The following is a 19,572-nucleotide window of genomic DNA, read 5'->3' on the forward strand; positions in this document are numbered from 1 at the left end:
GAAGTAACACCCGAAGGTGTGATGGTGGGTTGTAAACATGGCTGCCAGTGATGAAAACGTCGGTGTCAGCAAGCAGATTATTTACGGCGGGAAAGGAGAATGCCCCAAATTCGAGAAAAACACCAAAGTAAGATTATGCAGTAGGGCTAGTTTCTAGCCCGAGGCGGGAGCCTCTCTTTGCATGTAGCTAGTGATTGCTTCTGTCGTCAAGGTGACCTTTCATTTTCGCACAATCAGTCCGTCTGATAGTACAAACGAAGAAACTGTAATCGATGACAGTCGTACAATGGGGTGTGGACCGTTTGAGTTGCTATACGGAAGAGGATTCAAGCTGGCTATTTGGGAGAGGATTGTACAGACAATGAAAGTGAGTGAAGTGGCAAGATTCACGTGCAAGAAAGAAGTAATTTCAAACTGGTAAAGGAAACGTTAATTAATAAATTTTAATTGTTTCTCTAAAACATTAGTTGGTTCGATACTATGTGCTTGTGTCTAAGAGCCTGAGGGATGTAGCAAAGCAGAACAGAGGGGAAAAAGTAGAGCCACTTTCATCACATAGATGTGGTGCTGCATTGCTAGGCTGTCATGGACATCAAAGTACAGGATATGAAGATCTTGATCATCTTCAGGAGCATTCCTCAGACTTGGTGTTTGAAATTGAACTACTGAGTGTTGAGAATGAGGGTTCTTATGAAAAGGGCATTTGGTCAATGAACAGCGATGAAAAACGAGATTTAATTCCAAAACTAAAAGAACAGGGAAATGAGTTGTACAAGAACGGTCAATATTTAGAAGCAGCCGCTAAGTATGGAACAGCAATTGGTTGTATTGAAATTTTGGAATCTTTTGAGGCTCCGGGCTCTGATCCGGAAAAAGCATTATATCAGATGAAAGAGCCATTGCTGTTGAACTATGCACAATGCAAGTTGCATCTGGGGGAGTACAGCAATGCCATCAAACAAACTACAACTGTATTGCGGCGTAGTCCTAACAATGTCAAAGCTTTATTTCGTCGTGGCAAGGCTTACGCTCTATCTTTGAAGGCTCGAGAGGCTAAGGTGGATTTAGAAAAAGTTGTACAACTGGACAGTTCTCTGAGTCAAAGTGTAACCAAATTATTACATGATTTGGATATTGAGCAGAAGAAACAAGACAAAGATGATCGAGCTCTTTTGCAAGGTAAAGGCTTCTTCAAGTGAAAGTATGTTGGAAACATAGAGTTATGATGTATTGAGTTTCATGTTTCTTGATCTAACAGACAGTTGTTTGTCTACTTAGTGAGATGATACTGATATATGCTGATATAAACTGATATACACGTCCAAATATGAATTTCCATTTTTGGTTGGCATGCCAATCATGTGATTAGCTAATAAGTTGCACAAGTCTGGTGTCATCAGCTCCTTGCAGGGGAACCTTGTATGCATTTAGATGTTGACAGCTGCTGACTCCTCCTCCATGCATTCTACACCCCCTGCTGTTGATAGAGATGGTACCTGATAGTGGCGCAACGTGTTAATTAGTGGGTTGTCAATGATTTAAGACAATACTGTACTTGTTGGCTGTCCGTAAATTTTGGTATAACACAGTATAGGGTGGTGAGGGGTTTGTGATTGAGTCATTGGCGTTGTTGATGATGAAGGGTTGGCTTGCACTGACTAGCGAGAGGGCTGACTAGCGAGAGGGCTGATTTGCAAGAGGGCTGATATGCAAGTGGTTTGACAGCTCGGGGGAGTTGGGCACAGCTCGTGTTGATTATGTGATGACCCATACTTCTAGTCCTTATCATCATGAATCGCCTTTGCTATGATCTAGCGAGGTTTGCTTAGGATCTTGATTTCATGCTGGAAGATCCAGAACTTTGATTGGCTTTTCCGCTGAAGCCATCTCAGAGTTTGTTTCTTGATGTGTCTGTCTGCCCTAGTCACATGTAACCGTCCCAATAAGCTTATCTGCAATAGCGCAATTGATCGCATTAATACGCAAAGAGGTGTTGACTATTTGCAACCCCTTCAAATTTTGAACTCAATCCTTGCCCACGTCAGCCACAGTTCAGCCCATTCGAACACGTTGCTGTCATGGCCGTACAGGGAAGAATGACGCCGTTGTCTAGTCGAGCTACTGCCTTCTCCGTGGCCGCGCTAATGGCTTCAGCAAGCGGTTCCAAACGTCAAGAAGTAACCGCTACCAGAAATCACACGCAATCCGCTTTTCGTAGTCCGCAAGCAAGCGGTCCATACCAATCTACGACTACAAGTTCGCCAGCTCGAAATGTATCAGAGGACGAAACACACTATGAAGATCAATCTATACGACTTGAATGTGGTAAAGTTCAAGTCTTTCTTCAGGAGTCCTCATTGTGGCGACAATTCTATGCACTCGGAACTGAAATGATAGTCACGAAAGCCGGCAGGTCAGTCGCGGTCCTTTCATTCATTCGAGGGTTGGCGCATCCGCCGCTCTTTGCCAGATTATTTATCAATAGTTGCGCGTGCCGACAAACAACATTGCACCTAGTACAGCACATGTACCTGTACGTATGTGGCAACCGCTGCATGGCGCATCTCCGTGCCTCGATCATCTCCGTGCCTTTCATCTAGACACAGAAATACTCAGTCTACATGCACAGATTTTATGCCAGATTTCTTCGATTGCTTGCAGGAGAATGTTTCCAGTTCTGAAAGTCGACATCTTGGGTTTGGAACCGCAGAAAACATATTCATTAATGTTGGACGTAGTCCTGGTTGAGCACAAACGGTACAAGTACGCCTATCACGATTCTCGGTGGCTAATTGCTGGCAAAGCGGATCCTCCACCCGTTGCTCCACCAAGTGTCTACGTTCATCCAGAGTCACCAGCAAGCGGTCACCATTGGATGAAGCAGACGGTAGTTTTCGACAAAGTGAAGTTGACGAACAGTGAAACTAGCCGAGAAGGACAGGTGAGAGGCTCTAGGGACGTAGATTTTGCTGCTTGCACGTCCAATGCATCCATTCTAATCTGTGTCGGTGTACGGCGCATCATGCATTTCTTGGGTCTATAGTTGGTGCTCAACTCGATGCACAAGTACCGACCACGCCTTCGAATTGTCGAGGTGCAAGACGGAGAGAAAGAAGCAGAAGAAGCCTTTCAGTTCAGTGTTCCAGAAACAGAATTCATAGCCGTCACGGCCTACCAAAACCAGCAGGTGAGCAAAGGACACGCGGTACCCACGCCCGATGGCTAAGTATTCAAGACTTTCAACTTGTTGCGGCAGTGAAAGCCGCATGTCTCCTACATTGATTGTCATCGTTTACTATGAGCTTGTGATTTACAGGAGATAAGTAGTATAGTGCATCAACATGCAAATTTCTCGTACAACTCTGATTGTACAATTTCATTGAACGATTAATTGGTTTAGATAACTAAGCTTAAAATCGACTGCAATCCGTTTGCAAAGGGCTTCAGAGAGTCAAGGGCTACCGCCAGGTGGTCGTTCTTTTGCTAAGTGCTTGTACTACTAGAGTAGTGTTAACACGCTCTTTCGGGAATTTGTACTACTAGGTTCGCTGTCGATTCCTGCTTGGAGGCGTTTTATGCATATCATCGACATGCAAAGACGGAAAGAGGAGATAATCTCAAATCAGTAGAAGCACACTATACAAGCGCTGAAGCGACTTCGCCGGTACCTGATCACATCATGAGTCACTGTCGATGGTTACCAGGAGACACACCACGATTTAATCCGTTTGTGTCCGTCTTGGCGCAACCGTTTGGTACGAATCGAGAACTTGAGTAGGTAACGCATTTCCTATGGTTAAATTGATGTTATGATCTTCTATTAGGAACTGAAACACCCGTCAATGACGCGGCAGTAAACGTCCAAAGACAAGATATTTGCAGCAACTTAAATTGGAGAACACGCTGTCATACAGCATTCACGCAGACTCCTCGATTCCATCCAGTACGGTACGGATGCCAGCACCCTGCACTGAAAACATTTTCTAAGTTAGATGTACCAACTGACCGTGCCCCATACTATGTAAGATGCTGCTCGCCTCATTCCGCACCTTCGATTGCCAAAGCATCCTCTGCGTCTAATCAAGTCGCTTGTCTGAATGCTCTCACAAGTCGTGAAGTTCGGTGGGCTAGGAAACCAATCACTTCATACTCTTACTCTATGGGATTTCACAGTGTAGAAAGGCCAATACCATATAATCGGCCAAGGCTCAAGAATCATCAAAGGAGACAAAGCAGGAACTCATGTGACAATATTCAGAAAAATGAGGATAGACCATGATCTACACATGGAGTGTGTATTGCAATTTAGTTACTATACATCCAAAGTGCTGGTCACTCTGGGACAGTACAATGCAAACTCAGTCTAATAAAACACAAAAGTTTATGACACATTTATGGTTACCTACGTGCCGAGTTTTTAAGTACTCTTGTACATCTTTCAAATATCTTCACAGAATCATTTGTGTTCGATTGCTCATACTTCCAACTAGCACAACGTTGAAAACCAGCGTTTTCTCTAATACTCTTACATGATGATTTAACAGCTGCCAGCGACTCCATGAGCTAAATTGTAACAGTTTTCACGTTATAATTAAAGCATTTCAAAACCATGAGTTTGAAAAACTAACCGCATTCACTTGTTGCTGTAGGGAAAACACCCGCTTACAAGTAGGTCCCAGCCCTAATGAACACAGTGTGCTAGTCAATCGTCTTTTCCATCAGATTTCTGCATGTACAAACCAGAAAGATGCAGAGGCTGCTTGTGGGTCCACGACTGGAATTCAGTCTCATAGCACTGGCAGAAACTTGAGACAAGCTGACCAAGAGTAGAAAGACACACAGACAACGTTCTCATCACTCTGTCTGTTGCTTGCTTGTCCGGTCTTGCCTCTAAAGTCTAAAGCAGAGAAAACTTACTGTTCAAATACACACACAAATATAACAAAAATTAACAGTCTTCTTAAGCTCTTCAAGAATCTGAAGTTGAGAGGCTGCTTGTTCTGACATTTCATTAACCAGTGCCTCTAACTTGGTCTGGTCTGGCGGTCTCATTCTGCAGACAGACAAAGGTGTTCAGTGCCAATAAACTAATGTGACATAATAAGTCATCAATACAACACCTTCCCCTTGACTTCTCCCTAGGTGCGATTCCACTACTAGTGAGCGCTTGATCGAACTGCTGATGACATAACCGCATGAGATCAGGAGGGAAGAGTTGGCAGGTAGACGAGAGCATATCAGTAACATTCTCTTGGTTTGCTAAGCCGTTCATCAGTCGGCGGTCACGGCGCATCTGTTCTGCTAACTTGGTAAGACCACTGCGGCATGAAACAAAACATAAGGTTTCATTTGCCCGAGGAAACAAAAATTGATAATACCTTGCAGGTTCCAAAGAGGTATGTCTATCAGATGTCATCAGTTCCGAGTCCTGAGCAATACAGACTAGGTCAAGCAGAGCGTCCATAAAGGCAGTCTGTTTACTATCGCTAGATACTCCCTACAAAGAAAAAGTCTTCGAGCATATACATGTTTAAACATGTATACGAGAGAGTTCGTAAAGTCCAGTGTCTTACTCTAATGAGGTCGTAATCATTAGCTCGACACAGACCAAGTAGTGAAGCTACTAACGTCAGTCCTATCAAACAAAAACGAGAAGTAAGCATCGCTTGGAGAAGTGCATGATGTGACAACAGCAGATCGTGTGTACGTTGAACACGTGAATCTGTCATGTTCTCTGGCCGAGTGGCTTGAGTGACAACTAGCTCTTCAAGATGAGAATCAAATCTGAAAAATCATGTATCTAAGACGCTCCAACAGAAAGCAAAATAAAAAAATTCGACCTGGCCAGCAACCACTGTAGAAGGCGAAGTCTCGGTTCTCCTGGTTTGAAGAGAAGTTCTGTGATCCACGAATCGTCAACATTATCCACATAAGGACAAGCTAGTTCCTTTAAAACTTATTGATTGATAGAGACTAGCAAAACAGGAGAATTTCAATGTCCAACCTGTAACCGGTGCATAAACGAAGCAGCAAGAACCGCCATGTCATATCCGGGACTACATAACAGCTATTTCTACACGTGGTATCACACGTGTGTGCTGGCACCAGTGGACCCGGTGCAAGTAGGTACGTACCAGCAGAGCTATGTTTGCAGTTATACGTACGAACGTATCTGGTGCTGGCTTGATCGACTTGTCACCGAATTCCACGAGTGTGTGTACTCTGGAGGGCACGTGAGCGGTAATTCCGTACCTGCACGAGGCAGCGCCGTCGCTCACGTGATGAAAGCCGCCTTATCGCTGCTTCTTGCCAAGAGCTTAACCGGCAGCTAACGAATCTATCGATTTCCCAAAATATGTCGACCAGTCTTGCTGTCCAAATGTGGACGGTCGTCACAGGGCTGTTGCTTGTGGCAACCGGTAACTATGGTGAGTGGCATGTAATTTTTCTTAATAAGTGCGATGTTATTGCATAAATGAGTTGTGTAATTATCACGTCTGACTAACGACTTAGTCACTACTGGCTTATGGTAGGTGCTAAAGTCGTTCCCTATCTGCTGTTTGCAAATACTGTTGACATTCGTCGAATCAATCTGGATGCGACCAACTACCGCTATGTTGTGCGAGGTCTCAGTAATGTTGTTGGTATTGACTTTGATCTCAACAAGAACGAAGTGTACTGGAGTGACGTATCACGAAGAAAGATCCAGAAACAGTCTATCAACGGTGGATCTATCACTGATGTTATCACTGACAAATTGGGGACACCGGAGGGTTTAGCTTTGGACTGGAAGGCAAGGAAACTTTACTGGACTGACACTGGATCAAATACGATTGATACATCGGATTTGGATGGGAGCAATCGGAAGACGCTTGTGTCTGTTGGTTTGGATCAGCCACGAGCGATTGTCTTAGACCCTACGAATAACTGGATGTATTGGAGTGACTGGGGAGTAATCGCTAAGATAGAGAAAGCTCGGATGAGTGATGCATCACAGCGCCAGACTATTGTTCGAGGTGGTTTGCGCTGGCCGAATGCTCTTGCAATTGACTATGTTGATGACAAACTCTACTGGGCTGATGCATACTACAGGATAGTTGAAAAGTCAGATTTATTTGGAAAAGGCCGGGCAACACTGATTAATCAAGTAAACGTGTACAATCCGTACCATATGACTCAGTACCTGAATCGAATCTACTGGACTGACTGGCGACGGCATACCATTGAAGGTGGGGACAAGAATACAGGACTGGATCGTGTGAGCATTGCAGGGAGCATGTCTCGACCCACTGCTATTCATGTTGTTCATACAGACAGACAACCATCAGGTGAATAACGATAACAAGATGCAAAATAGTGACGATGAATGCGAATGTTTGTGTGATGTAGGGTCTAATGAATGCCTTCAACTAAATGGCGGTTGCGCTCAAAATTGTGTTAATACAATTGCAACATACTACTGTACTTGTAGAACTGGATACAGTTTGGCATCTGATAAGCATGCATGTATTGGTAAGAAGTCGACGTTATGGTGTTCTGTTGGCATGTTTGGGATGATTTGTGTGTTTGTCAGATAATAATGAGTGCAGCACTAACCATGGTGGTTGCAGTCAAATCTGTACTAACACACAGGGAAGTTTCAAATGCAGCTGTTTGAGTGGATACAAGCTTGCAGTTGATGGACTCACTTGTGTTGGTATGTTACTCTAGTAGTTTGTTTATCAAGAGAATGTGTTACTATACACGCGCGCGTGCATGCATTTAATGATGTTGATGTCGGAGCTATTGAAGAACAATTGAAAACTGTAGAGGTAAGTGGAATAGGCACTGATACTTACTGTGACTTTTTATCCAGATTCCAATGAATGCACAGTGAATAATGGTGGCTGCAGCTTTAAGTGTACCAACACACCGTCATCTCACTTTTGTTCATGTCGTCAAGGGTATGAACTCAAGTCTGACCAGAAGACTTGCCAAGACAAGAATGAGTGTGCTTCATCAACAACTAATGACTGTCCATCGGATGCTTCATGCAAAAACACTGCTGGGTCATATTCGTGCATTTGTGCATCAGGTAAACACTATGATACTGTCACAAAGAAATGCAAAGACTATGATGAATGCAAGACATCTGGCAACAAGTGTCAGCAGAAGTGCTCTAATACAGATGGGTCTTACACATGCAGCTGTCTTGTTGGGTACAAACTCAATGCAGACAAGCTTACTTGCTCGGATATTGATGACTGTGCTCAGAGCAATGGTGGCTGTCAGCAATCGTGTCTAAATACAGCTGGTTCCTTTAGCTGTAGTTGCAATCAGAAAGGATACCAGTTGAACAGTGACAAGAAAGCTTGTTCATTGGTCAACTGTGGCTCTCCAACTCACATTACAGGTTTTACAACAACATGTGATGGTACCTCTGAACCTTATCAGTATGGGAAGAAATGTACACTAGCTTGTACAGCTGGTACCCTCTTTGGGGATCATTCTATTGAATGCTTGGACTCTGGTCGTTGGAGTGCCCCAAATACTGGTTGTCGTGGAGCAGCTGTTGTGCCTAATCGCAGTCCAACAGACATCAGTTTGGGAACAACATCTGTGCCTGAAAATTCAGCAAAAAGCACAATTGTTGGTCCATTGCAGACAACAGATAAAGATGCTGGACAAACTCACACTTATGTGCTAACAAATGATGCTAGTGGTGTGTTTGCACTAGATGTAAAAAGCAACACGATTACTGTTAACAAAGCGTTGGACTATGAGACACGGTCAAGCTACAGCATCACTGTGAAAAGCACTGACAATGGCAGTCCTGCTTTGTCAGTGACAAAGAAGTTAACAATTACAATTACTGATGTGAACGAAGCTCCTAAAGCACCCACAATCAGCAAGAGTAGTGTCAATGAGAACTCACCAAAGCAGACAGTTGTAGGAACTCTATCAGCAGCTGATGTTGACAAACCTGCCCAAACTCTAACCTTTACACTGCTTAGTACAGACAGAGATCACTTTGTTCTTGGAGGGAAGTCTAAGAATCAATTGATGGTAAACCAGAACACTCTTGATTATGAAGCAACTCCAAAGAAGCATCAAGTTACAGTTCAAGTTGTTGATAGTGGTACACCACCTCTTACAAGCACAGCAGTTATAACGATTACACTGATCAATCAGAATGATCCTCCAACTGCTCTTTCTCTTTCAGGAATGTCAGTAAATGAATATGCTCAAGGTGCTAGTAGTGGAGCAAATGATAATGACCTTATAGGCAAATTGGCTACAACAGATCAGGATGCTGGTGATGCTCACACATACAGTTTGGATGATTCAGCCAATGGAAAGGTGAAGATAAATGGAAGAAACCTGGTTGTTGATGTTGCTAGTAAGATTGACTATGAGACTGCAACTACATTTAAGATTGCTGTCAAGACAACAGATAAAGCTGGTGCAACATTTACGCGAAGCATTGTGATTACAGTTAACAAAGTCAATGAAGCACCCACAGGTGTTCTTCTGTCATCGAGTGATGTGTTGGAGCATTCACCTGTAGGTACTGTTGTGGGGACTTTCACTGCCCATGATCAAGATCATGGAGATAGTCATTCATTCACTCTTGTTTCTGATCCTGGTAGTTTTTTCCAAATTACTGGTTCAACTTTGAAAGTCAACTCAGATGCTTTAGATCATGAGAAAACAGGGTCTGTGATAATTGAGGTGAAGGCCACCGACCAAGGTGGCCTGTCAGTGACTAAAACCATTGTCATCACGGTAAACGATCGAAATGAAGCTCCAAAGAATGTGAATCTCACTCCAGTTGTTGGCAAAGCCTGTCTTTTTACTGTTTCTCCATCTCAGACAGCAGGGGATGCCTGTGTTCCTGAAAATGTGCCTGCTGGAGAATTGGTTGGTACTTTGTCAGCTATTGATGATGACGGTGATGCTGTGTCCTTTAGCCTGATTGATTCCAGCGGTTTCTTTAATCTCTCAGGAGCAGACATCCTTGTGTCAAAACCCGGCTTGGACTATGAATCAGCCACAATTGGTACAATTGTCGGTTTATCAGTAGAAGCAACTGATTCATTTGGACTAGTGACACTGAAGACTTTCTACGTTGAAATTATGAATCAGAATGATCCACCTACAGACATTTCTCTTAGTTTTCGAGTGGTTCAGGAATCTGCTTCTGTATCAACTCCGTTTGCCACTTTTTCAGCTCAAGATCAGGACGGAGACAAACTTACCTTCATTCTCAATAATGATGACAATGGTAAATTTGGTTTATTGGGTTCTAATCTTGTAGTCCAGAAGCCACTGAACCATGAGACTACAATGAAGCACACTATTTCTGTTAGTTGTTCAGATAAATTGGCTACCGTTGGGCCTAAGACGTTTGTCATTGAAGTCAAGGACGACAATGATTCACCCATCAATATTACTATGAATGATACTACAATCGAGGAGAACCAGCCAATTGGCACTGTTGTTGGTAGCGTTATTGCTACTGACGAAGACACAAATGAAACGTTGACATTTGGGTTGGATGATGATGCTGACGGACGTTTCAGGCTTGAAGAAAACGTAGCTACAGGACAATGGTTGTTACACGCTCAGATGCCATTTGATTATGAGACGCAAGCAAGCCATCTTGTTATAGTCCGCGTTTCAGACAGTAAAGGAGCAACTAATTTTGAAGTCTTTAAAATTGATGTAAATCTGTTTCTGTTGTGTTTGCCATATGGACTCAGCAGTATACATGTGTATGTGTTGTAGATTATTGATGTTAATGAATCTCCGGAGAATTTGGTGCTTCATCACAGTGTTGTGTTTGAGAATCAACCTGCTGGTACACTGGTGGGTATTATAACTGCGAGCGATCCCGAAGGAGATTCTGTACAGTTCAGCATAGCAAATGACTTGGCTGGAGCATTCAAGGTTTGTTTCTAACCTTTGCCTATCATTCATCGTTCACGATGTTTACTAGTTTTTCTCTGAATAGTTAGAGAATGTTATCAACTCTAACACACATACCGCTCAAGCCTTGAAGACTGCAAAGGTGCTAGATTATGAATTAACTCGTAATTATGTTATTGATCTTTCTGCAAGTGATGGTACTGCAGTCCCGACAGTACGCCGCTTTCAGGTGAGTGTAAAGAATCAGAACGAGGCGCCATCTCTAATCTCACTGGACGTTTTCACGGTGGCTGAAAACTCGGCTCTCTCGTCCAAAGTGGCGACGATCACAGTGTCCGACCCCGATCTCCCGTTTGTTCCTCAAACGTTTCGATGTCGTCTGCTAGATAACGCAGGCGGACGCTTGGGTGTGAACAGATTTGAAATAATTGTATTCGGCCCGATAAACTATGAAGAGACGTCGAAACTAACCGTCTACGTCGAATGTAGTGACCAGGGAGGACTGTCGACGACCTCACTCTTCAGTATCGCTGTCTTGGATAGGGACGATCCTCCAACTGATGTTGGATCAAGCACCGGTCAGTTTCAAGTGTTAGAAAATCTTTCGCCCGGTAGCGTCGTAGCAGTGTTGGTCACAACAGACGAAGATTCTGTGGACAATTTTACGTATTCTGTTAGTTCCAGCAACGTTCCATTCACCGTATCAGGAAATCGTCTTGTCACAACGAGACCCTTGAATTTTGAGTCCCGTCGTTCTTACGTACTTAATATCACGAGTTCGGACACGTCTGGTTTCTCGGTTACTCGCGAAGTTGTTGTATTGGTTTTGAATGCCAATGACAGGCCACTCTCTGTTACGGTACCGAGCGGTGTCTCTGTACTAGAGAACACTCCGATTGGGACATTGATTACTACATTGGGAACCGTGGACGACGACAATGATCAGACATACAATTACACTCTCGTATCTAAACCCAAAGACGTGTCTGTGTCTTCGGACGGCCGCATGTTTGTCTTTGATGCCACAGCAATAGATTACGAAACTTCCACTTCCATAAATTTGGTTGTGCAGAGTGTAGACAGTGGATTCGGTCAACTGTCAGTAGTCCAGTCGGTTACTATACCGATTGTCGATGTAAACGAGGCACCAAGCGATATTATTATTCCCATCTTATCTGTTGCGGAAAACAGTGTCGCTGGTACCGTCGTGTCTAAAGTCGAGGTGTCGGACCCTGACCGCTTTCCACAGTCGTTTACTTGTTCTATGAAACAAGACGCGGACGGAAGATTTCAGGTGAAAGGCGGAGGAGTTGGCTCTCAGCTCATACAACTTTATGTCGGATACAACAGCAGTAACATAAATTACGAGAAGGACAAGGTATTTGACATATTAGTAGACTGCGTTGACAATGGAGGCATGTTTCTTACCAAGACGTTTACATTGTCTGTCATTGATGCCAATGACGCTCCTACTGACATTGTGTTTAGTAAAGATAGTCTGACACCTCAACAGGTAACAAGAGAGGGACAACAGAGAAACATTCTTACGACGCCGTTTGTATCAATATCAGAGAATAGCTCGTATGGTGAGATCGTTGCCTATATTTATGTGATAGACGAGGACAAAGATCAAGTGCACACATGTCAGTTTGACAATGACCAGCCTGATTTTGGGATTCATACCAGAGCCCGGGAAGGTGTTGTGATAGTGGTGCAACAACGATTGGATTACGAGGCCAAGACTCGGTACAAAGTGCGAGTGATTTGTACGGATAGTGGAAACCCACACATGAACGTCACTAGAGCGCTAGTTATCAATGTCATTGATGTTCAGGAATCTCCTGTAGCCATTAACGTCTTTCCCAATACCATTATGGAGAATACACCGAGCGGTACCATGGTGGGGACACTGGACTGTGTTGATCTGGACGTAGGAACGGCCTCTTCGGTATATCTATACAAAATTGTTAGTCTTGGGGCTCGATTTGCAATTGTTGGTTCCAATCAACTCGTTTCAACAGAACCACTGGACTACGAGGAGACTCCAAATATTAGTGTTAGTATTGAAGTAACGAAGGTGCACAACCCACCTCTAAGTCGTCGACAAACCGTCGTTATTCAAGTTACTGACGTCAACGAAGCCGCCACTGATCTATTTGTGAATCATAATCAAAAGACCGTTGTCATCAATGAGACAGCTGGCGTTGGGTCACTAGTCGGCGAGCTGTCGCTTAATGATCCGGACAATAATGACCAATTCTCATTTCTAGTTGTGTCTGGCTCAAATGATACGTTTGTCACTTCAAATGACAATCTAACAGTTTCTGGTACCTTGGATGCCTGGTCACAGGATATCTACAATGTTGTGATTCAAGGTAGTGATTCAGCAGGTCACTCTCTACAAACAGTTATCAACATACTTGTTCAGGAGGTAGATGCTTGTATGACCAACAATGGAGGCTGTGATAGTCATGCGCAGTGCTTTCGTGCTGGACCTGGATTTGCCGGTTGTAAGTGTTTTCCTGGCTTTAGTGGAGACGGATACTCTTGCGTTGATGTGGACGATTGCACTCCAGACCCGTGCAGTTTAGAGAACACTGATCCCAACGGTGGGGGATGTAAGAATGGTTATGGTGGTGTCTTCAACTTCTCTTGTCCATGCCAGAAGGGATGGGGTCAGCCGGACTGTAAGACGGAGGCAAACGAATGTTTGTCGAGTCCTTGTAATCCTGTTGGCACTGAAACCTGCAATGATGTATTCAATGGGTATGAGTGCGAATGTTTACCCGGATGGGAAGGCGACCGATGTGAGATTAATCCCGACGACTGTTTGACGGAAGTCGACCCGTGTCACGGTCACGGAGTTTGCATCGACAAAGTCGGTGGTTACACATGCAACTGCACGGATCCCTACATTGGAGTAAACTGTGATACAGACGACTCTGTTTGTCGTGGACCGGAAACTGTTTGTCCCGTCGACCGCAGTGCGAGATGTGTATCATATCCTCCTACTAACAGTAATCCATATTCTTGCTTCTGTGAACGGCCTTTTAGTCTCGACTGTACTGGGTGTGCTGACGGGTTTGAAGAGAAGGAAGTGGGGAGTTGCACTGACGTCGACGAATGTTTGTCCAACAATCCGTGCTTGAATGGTGGTGAATGTACGAATACGGTAGGGGAGTTTTTATGTAACTGTTCATTTCCCTGGGTTGGATACAAGTGTCACTTTGATTCGAGAAGTGAGCCCATTAAGCCATCTGATCCTGGATCTTCTGACATGACGGTATTAGCAATGGCGATTGCTATCATAGTTCTTGTTGTTGCGATCATCATTATGGCATTTCTGTGGCACAGACATCGGAATCTTCGTCGGATCGTGTACAAGGGTGAGAAAGCTGCTTTCGACGCACGTGAGGGGAGAGTCGACATATCTCCACAGTTTCAGGAAATGATAGATACTGGAGAGGATAGAGGACACCAAGAATTCACTAATCCAACTTTTGATCTAGTAGATAGCGACAATCCTACTGAGTTGGCTGCTGTTACATTGGACAACCCTGTTTATGCAATGAGCACTGGTGTGGGAGATAACCCAATGTATGAGCCAGTAATGGATTTGATTTCAGGAGGTCACGAATATAGTAATCCCGGCTATACCGAGGTCAAGTCTTCTCTCAATTCCGGTCGACTTTGGACAAAGCGTCCGTCTTCAATGGCAAGATTTGAGCAGAATTGAATCAATGATGCAACACCATCGCACCGTTTAGTAACTGCAGCAACTGTTACCTATATGTCCGCGGTATGTACAGAATTGAACATGGGGAAACAATTCATGTGGCATGTTGATCTGTGTTGTCAATAATTGTTGATTGTGTCTAGTTGAGGTTTGTTTTTGTTGAACAATATCACATTGGATTTGCTGTATAAAAATTTGAGACCCCGGTCATTCTTCTACTTACAGTAACGTTGTCATATACATCTCGTGATACCTTATATGCATCTTGATACACTATCGAATACTCTGTTGGATTTTCGACTGTATGGTCTGCGCCGGGATACCGTATGTATCGATCATCCTCTCCCTGTTGTTTTATGTGCTTCAATGTGCTAGTAACTAGGTTAGTCGACATACTCGAACATCGGTCACCGATTTGAGTTGAGTAGGAAAAATGGACTATATAGGGACTTCCTCAGAGGTAACAATCCAAGCCTTGCAGCAGGAGACTGAGATACGGAAATCGCGATCGACTGTGACGTGTAATATCGGTTAGGTAATAGTGGAACTTGGATGCCCTACTAGAGTCATACGTGCCAGGCCGGAAGACGGTGCACACTCGATCCACAATAGTGGAGTAGAGCTATTGCGGTACCAAAGTCCACTGAAGACTCCGGATATGGGTGTACATGTATGAAATTGACGATCGTCATGACAGTCCAGCCTAGCGCGCCTACGTTGTAACGGTGTCACGTGCGGACGCACACTTGTTTACCACCACCTAGAAGCAAGTCGCTTGTTCGCATTCGAGATCTGTGTCTAGAAACGCGTTGATAAACTACAGGTTTATATTTGCGAAAGGCGTTCTTACAATTTTCATTTCCGGGGGGCGTATTCTACTTTCGTTTCATCGAGGAATGAGCTGCTGGCACATTGTGGAAGCTCTTCTTGTAGCGAGTGCATTTCGGATCATAACACGAGCCTCGGCAGGTAATGCTTTAGTTTCTACTTACAAAACCGATACTCGACGGGAGACATTCACGGCTACTAGGGAGCGTAGGAGTTTATACCGATTTCAGATAAGGGTCGTTCCGATCCATTAGTGTTCTGTCTACGTGCAGTACTGTACAGTACACTAACTGTTTGTGTGTGTACAGTTGTGACGGGTCCGGTTGAGTTTCTCAATCTGCCGTACGAAGGTTACATCACTGCGAATGCCGTCGCGGACAGCCCCGTTTATCGTCTGAACAGCGAAGGCAGTTTGGTGCCGTTACAAGTTCAAATAAGCAACGCACCCAAAAAAACTCAACTCTTCACTTTGACAGGGACGAAAGACGATTTGGACAAGTTCAAGATCGATGAAAATGCCGGGAATGTGACGCTGAAGACGGCGAGTCCGCAAGTAAACACGACCGTTAAGTATATCGTCTTCGGTATTCGCAGGAGCTTGATAGGATTCTCTATCTACGCGCACGTTACGACCGAGTTAACAGTGATGGTGGTCGTCGATCTCAATTCGCATTCTCCTCGATTCTCCGACTCTTCCTACATGGGTCACGTAGCCTACGATGCTGCAATCGGTTACGAAATTCTAAACGTTTCAGCAACCGATGGTGATAAGGGAACGAGTGGACAGATATTTTATACAATCGATGGTGGAAATGATAAGAAAATCTTTAGGCTGGGCAGTAACTCTGGATTGCTAACTATAGAGAGAGATTTATCGGATAACTCGCTACCCACATACAATCTTGTTGTGAAAGCAGAAGATAGAGGTGTCCCGGTCAGATTTAGCACGGCAAGCGTGATTATTAGAGTCATGTTGCCTACGACCACTACTCCGACTATCACGGTTCGAGCAACCACGAGCCATCATAGCACATCGTCATCGAACACGCCACTAGTGACCACAGAATCGTCTACAACTTCCCAAACGGCAACCGGAGCCCACACGACCAAATCGGTTACTACAACCGTACCTAGCACTCGCAAATCGACAACACAATCTGCCAAAGCAACCACACAAGCTGGGACGACATCGATTGCATCTACCGACTCGCCTACGACTGTAGACGTGACATCTCAAATTTCGACTACTGCTACGACTACTGGAAAGACAACGACACAATTATCGACTGGGTCAGAGATGAGTACACGAGCAGAGAAGACTGAAACGGCATCTCCTACGTCGACAAGCGAGAGAGGGGTCACTCCTACGAATGCCGAGACATCTAGTCGTACCGTTGAAAGCACCTCGACATCTATATTAGGATCCACATCTGAGTACATTACAAATTCTTCTGTTCCTTTTCTAACCGTCACTACCACCAAAACCACTACTGCTGCACCATCTACTACGGTTGGAAGTACGTCTCGAGCAGCAATGACTCCAGTGGTCACGACACAAGATTCGACAAGTTCAGTACGTACTACAGCAAAGTCGACAGATACAGCAGTGACGACAGAAGGAACGACGACTTTGACTCCAGTGGTCACGACACAAGATTCAACAAATTCAATACCGACTACAGCAAAATCAACAAATACGGCAGCCACAATAGAGGGAACAACGACTTTGACTCGAGTGATCACGACACAAGATTCGACAAGTTCAATACCGACGACAGCAAAGTCGACAACTACAGCAGTCACAACAGAGGGAACGACAACTTTGTATCCTACTACAAACGCACCAACGACGACGAGTTCTTTTTCAACATTTTCTTCATCTACACAGCGCTCGACCACTAGACTAGTACCTTCTACAGAACAGATTACGACCCCGTCCTCTTCATCACAAGCTTACCTGACTACAGATGTATTTACTACAAAAAGAGCTAAAGTTTCGACGGATTCTCAGCCGACTACGGGACCGTCTACTGACAAATCGACGACCAATCTTGCCACGACTCGATTGCCAACTCACTTACCGTCTACTGCAATGCAAGTAACGGCTACACCATTGTCATCCCATCCAACAAAATCGCAAATACGAACGGCAGACAACACTAAATTCTTTACAAAACGGAGTGAGTCAAATACAGCCAGTACAGTCAATGGAAAGAGTCAGACATTGTCGGCAACACCCGGCCAGTCAAAAACATCACAAAAAACGGTCGTTCCCAGTCACAGGGGATCTTCGGGCGTCACCCCTTCTGTGTCAACCCAGTCGAATACACGAAAGAGTCCCCCGATAAATCAGGAAAATACATCGACAGGTGATACCAAGCCATATATTGATTATAACTTACGTTGATGATGCAAATCGATGGTTTTTCTGATATAGAAGCGTTACCGGCATGGGCTCTGGTACTTATACCCACCAACTTAGTGATTGTTGTTTTTGGATTTCTTCTTTTGATATTTGTCAAATGCAGGAAGTAAGTGTTTAGTAGATTAACAAATACGTAATAGAACACATAATGATATACGTACTCTCTTGACTGCTTACATTATGATACCGAGTAAATTTATGTAGCAACGGAAAACGTATTTTTCAGAAATTGGAACAAGAACAATCGTACAGGTCAACGTAGAAACAAAGACAACTCGTTCTTAGACGGTTGGCTTACAACGCAACTCGATTATCTGAGTCGAGCATCAAGAGAAGGACCGTCGCCGAATGATGATTACGAACAACATACTCCTTTTTACGGCGAGCCGTGGGAAATACACAATCGTCTAAACGACATAGAATTCGAGGCTTCCTCGTTATCTCGTCAAAACACACAAAACAGCAGAAAACACTCAAGAAATAGCCGTAAAAGCAGCGATCGATCTCAAAAGAAAGATAGTCGGGGGCAAGACGTAGAAGGAGACAGACTGGAGTACGTTGGCGAATGGTCAGAGGTGGTCGGATCTCGTCTCACGTCTCCTCTGTTCTCGAGTCCAGAAACCGACCGTTGGCAAGACAATTCTCTGTATGTTCCTTCTCAAAACTCACCGATGAGTGTTAGACAGCACACTTCATCTGGGATTCCTGGAGCATACTCTACGATGGTCGATTTCGAATCAGATAATCGTTTCTTTACACCAATACCTCAAACTGTCGATATTGATTACGCAGACCAAAATGATCCGTTAGGAGAGTATGCCCAATCATCAATGTCTGTACGCAAAAGTTTAACGGAAATTTTCAGAAAATTTGATTGTGTTGCATTTAAAATTTTTGTTCTACAGGATACGTGGCAAGAGTACGAGTACCGTCCCACTCTAACGCGTATTGCGGAGGAGTCCGATGATGAAAACCCTGCAGTGGACGACCTCTCTCGACCTCTCTCTTTCGTCAGTGGTACTGCATCTGATCGTCGCAGCAAACGTACTCAGCTGGCTCGTTTCTCTCCTCCCGTGGCTTATCTAAACGATTACGAATCGAGCACAGACGATTTGTCTGACGTAGACGAGAGTGGAGACGCAGAGGACAGACGCTACTACTACCGCACACCCAAGCAGTCGGTTTCTCAAGAGGTCGTATCTGGGATATCATCTAGTACAGAAAACATTGTACGGCTTGCAAGTGGTGTGCCGACTGCTTCTACTGATAGCGACAGAGAAATACAAAATCGTAAAGACTCGAGGCTGCTAGTAGACGCCCTCACATGGCATCCACCAGAAAAACAATTATCTCTAAAGGAGGCACTGGTGGCTTGGCATGCGGGTCAGGAACAAGACTGCTCACACTTGTAGAACAGAAAGTATTGCATGTGCATTTAGTAATTGGTCTAAACTATAGACAGGATTTAGCATACACGTAAAGTACAATTCTATGCTGCTATATATAGGCACGACTTAACAATTCTTGCCATTGTTAAAATGATTTTATGGTGTGCCTAAACTTTTAATTAAATACATTTCGACATACATACATTCATGTACATATATAACTACAAAGTCGTAGTCGTCAACAGTTACTATTCATACGCACAAGCAATAGGCACATGTGATGACAT

General features: G+C 44.1%; 5 protein-coding genes across 7 annotated transcripts; 4 read left to right on the plus strand and 1 right to left on the minus strand.

Moving 5' to 3' along the window:
• The first annotated feature begins 1 nt into the window (after position 1).
• On the plus strand, positions 2 to 1,492 carry LOC134180450 (AH receptor-interacting protein-like). Its single transcript, XM_062647604.1, has 3 exons — positions 2 to 127; positions 212 to 403; positions 468 to 1,492. The coding sequence occupies exons 1-3, from the start codon at positions 38 to 40 to the stop codon at positions 1,197 to 1,199; spliced, it is 1,014 nt and encodes a 337-aa protein (XP_062503588.1). The 5' UTR covers positions 2 to 37; the 3' UTR covers positions 1,200 to 1,492.
• A 576-nt stretch (positions 1,493 to 2,068) lies between these two features.
• LOC134187373 (T-box transcription factor TBX20-like) lies at positions 2,069 to 4,279 on the plus strand. Its single transcript, XM_062655492.1, has 6 exons — positions 2,069 to 2,413; positions 2,662 to 2,941; positions 3,044 to 3,187; positions 3,401 to 3,468; positions 3,544 to 3,755; positions 3,825 to 4,279. The coding sequence occupies exons 1-6, from the start codon at positions 2,079 to 2,081 to the stop codon at positions 4,277 to 4,279; spliced, it is 1,494 nt and encodes a 497-aa protein (XP_062511476.1). The 5' UTR covers positions 2,069 to 2,078.
• A 119-nt stretch (positions 4,280 to 4,398) lies between these two features.
• Positions 4,399 to 6,234, minus strand: LOC134187382 (HAUS augmin-like complex subunit 7). 3 transcript variants are annotated; one of them, XM_062655510.1, is made up of 10 exons: positions 6,135 to 6,234; positions 6,005 to 6,067; positions 5,841 to 5,947; positions 5,574 to 5,784; positions 5,379 to 5,497; positions 5,121 to 5,318; positions 4,954 to 5,053; positions 4,741 to 4,897; positions 4,629 to 4,681; positions 4,399 to 4,563 (listed from the first exon to the last, which is right to left on the minus strand). In XM_062655510.1, exons 2-10 carry the CDS (start codon positions 6,041 to 6,043, stop codon positions 4,399 to 4,401), a joined length of 1,149 nt encoding a protein of 382 aa, XP_062511494.1. In that variant the 5' UTR covers positions 6,044 to 6,067; positions 6,135 to 6,234. The 3 variants fall into 3 exon arrangements, with proteins under 3 accessions (XP_062511494.1, XP_062511486.1, XP_062511502.1); XM_062655502.1 differs by having other exon boundaries at positions 6,005 to 6,056; positions 6,135 to 6,222; XM_062655518.1 differs by having other exon boundaries at positions 5,574 to 5,635; positions 5,708 to 5,784; positions 6,005 to 6,158.
• Positions 6,235 to 6,978: 744 nt separating this feature from the next.
• LOC134176855 (protocadherin Fat 4-like) lies at positions 6,979 to 14,854 on the plus strand. The gene is made up of 6 exons (XM_062643530.1): positions 6,979 to 7,328; positions 7,390 to 7,512; positions 7,574 to 7,696; positions 7,856 to 10,704; positions 10,768 to 10,929; positions 10,994 to 14,854. The coding sequence occupies exons 1-6, from the start codon at positions 6,980 to 6,982 to the stop codon at positions 14,642 to 14,644; spliced, it is 7,257 nt and encodes a 2,418-aa protein (XP_062499514.1). The 5' UTR covers position 6,979; the 3' UTR covers positions 14,645 to 14,854.
• Positions 14,855 to 15,389: 535 nt separating this feature from the next.
• Positions 15,390 to 19,486, plus strand: LOC134188350 (uncharacterized). Its single transcript, XM_062656546.1, has 5 exons — positions 15,390 to 15,613; positions 15,781 to 17,841; positions 17,910 to 18,003; positions 18,124 to 18,733; positions 18,803 to 19,486. The coding sequence occupies exons 1-5, from the start codon at positions 15,541 to 15,543 to the stop codon at positions 19,307 to 19,309; spliced, it is 3,345 nt and encodes a 1,114-aa protein (XP_062512530.1). The 5' UTR covers positions 15,390 to 15,540; the 3' UTR covers positions 19,310 to 19,486.
• Positions 19,487 to 19,572: the final 86 nt, after the last annotated feature.

The sequence above is a fragment of the Corticium candelabrum genome, chromosome 1, assembly GCF_963422355.1.
Source record: "Corticium candelabrum chromosome 1, ooCorCand1.1, whole genome shotgun sequence".
NCBI classification, from domain to species: Eukaryota; Metazoa; Porifera; class Homoscleromorpha; order Homosclerophorida; family Plakinidae; genus Corticium; species Corticium candelabrum.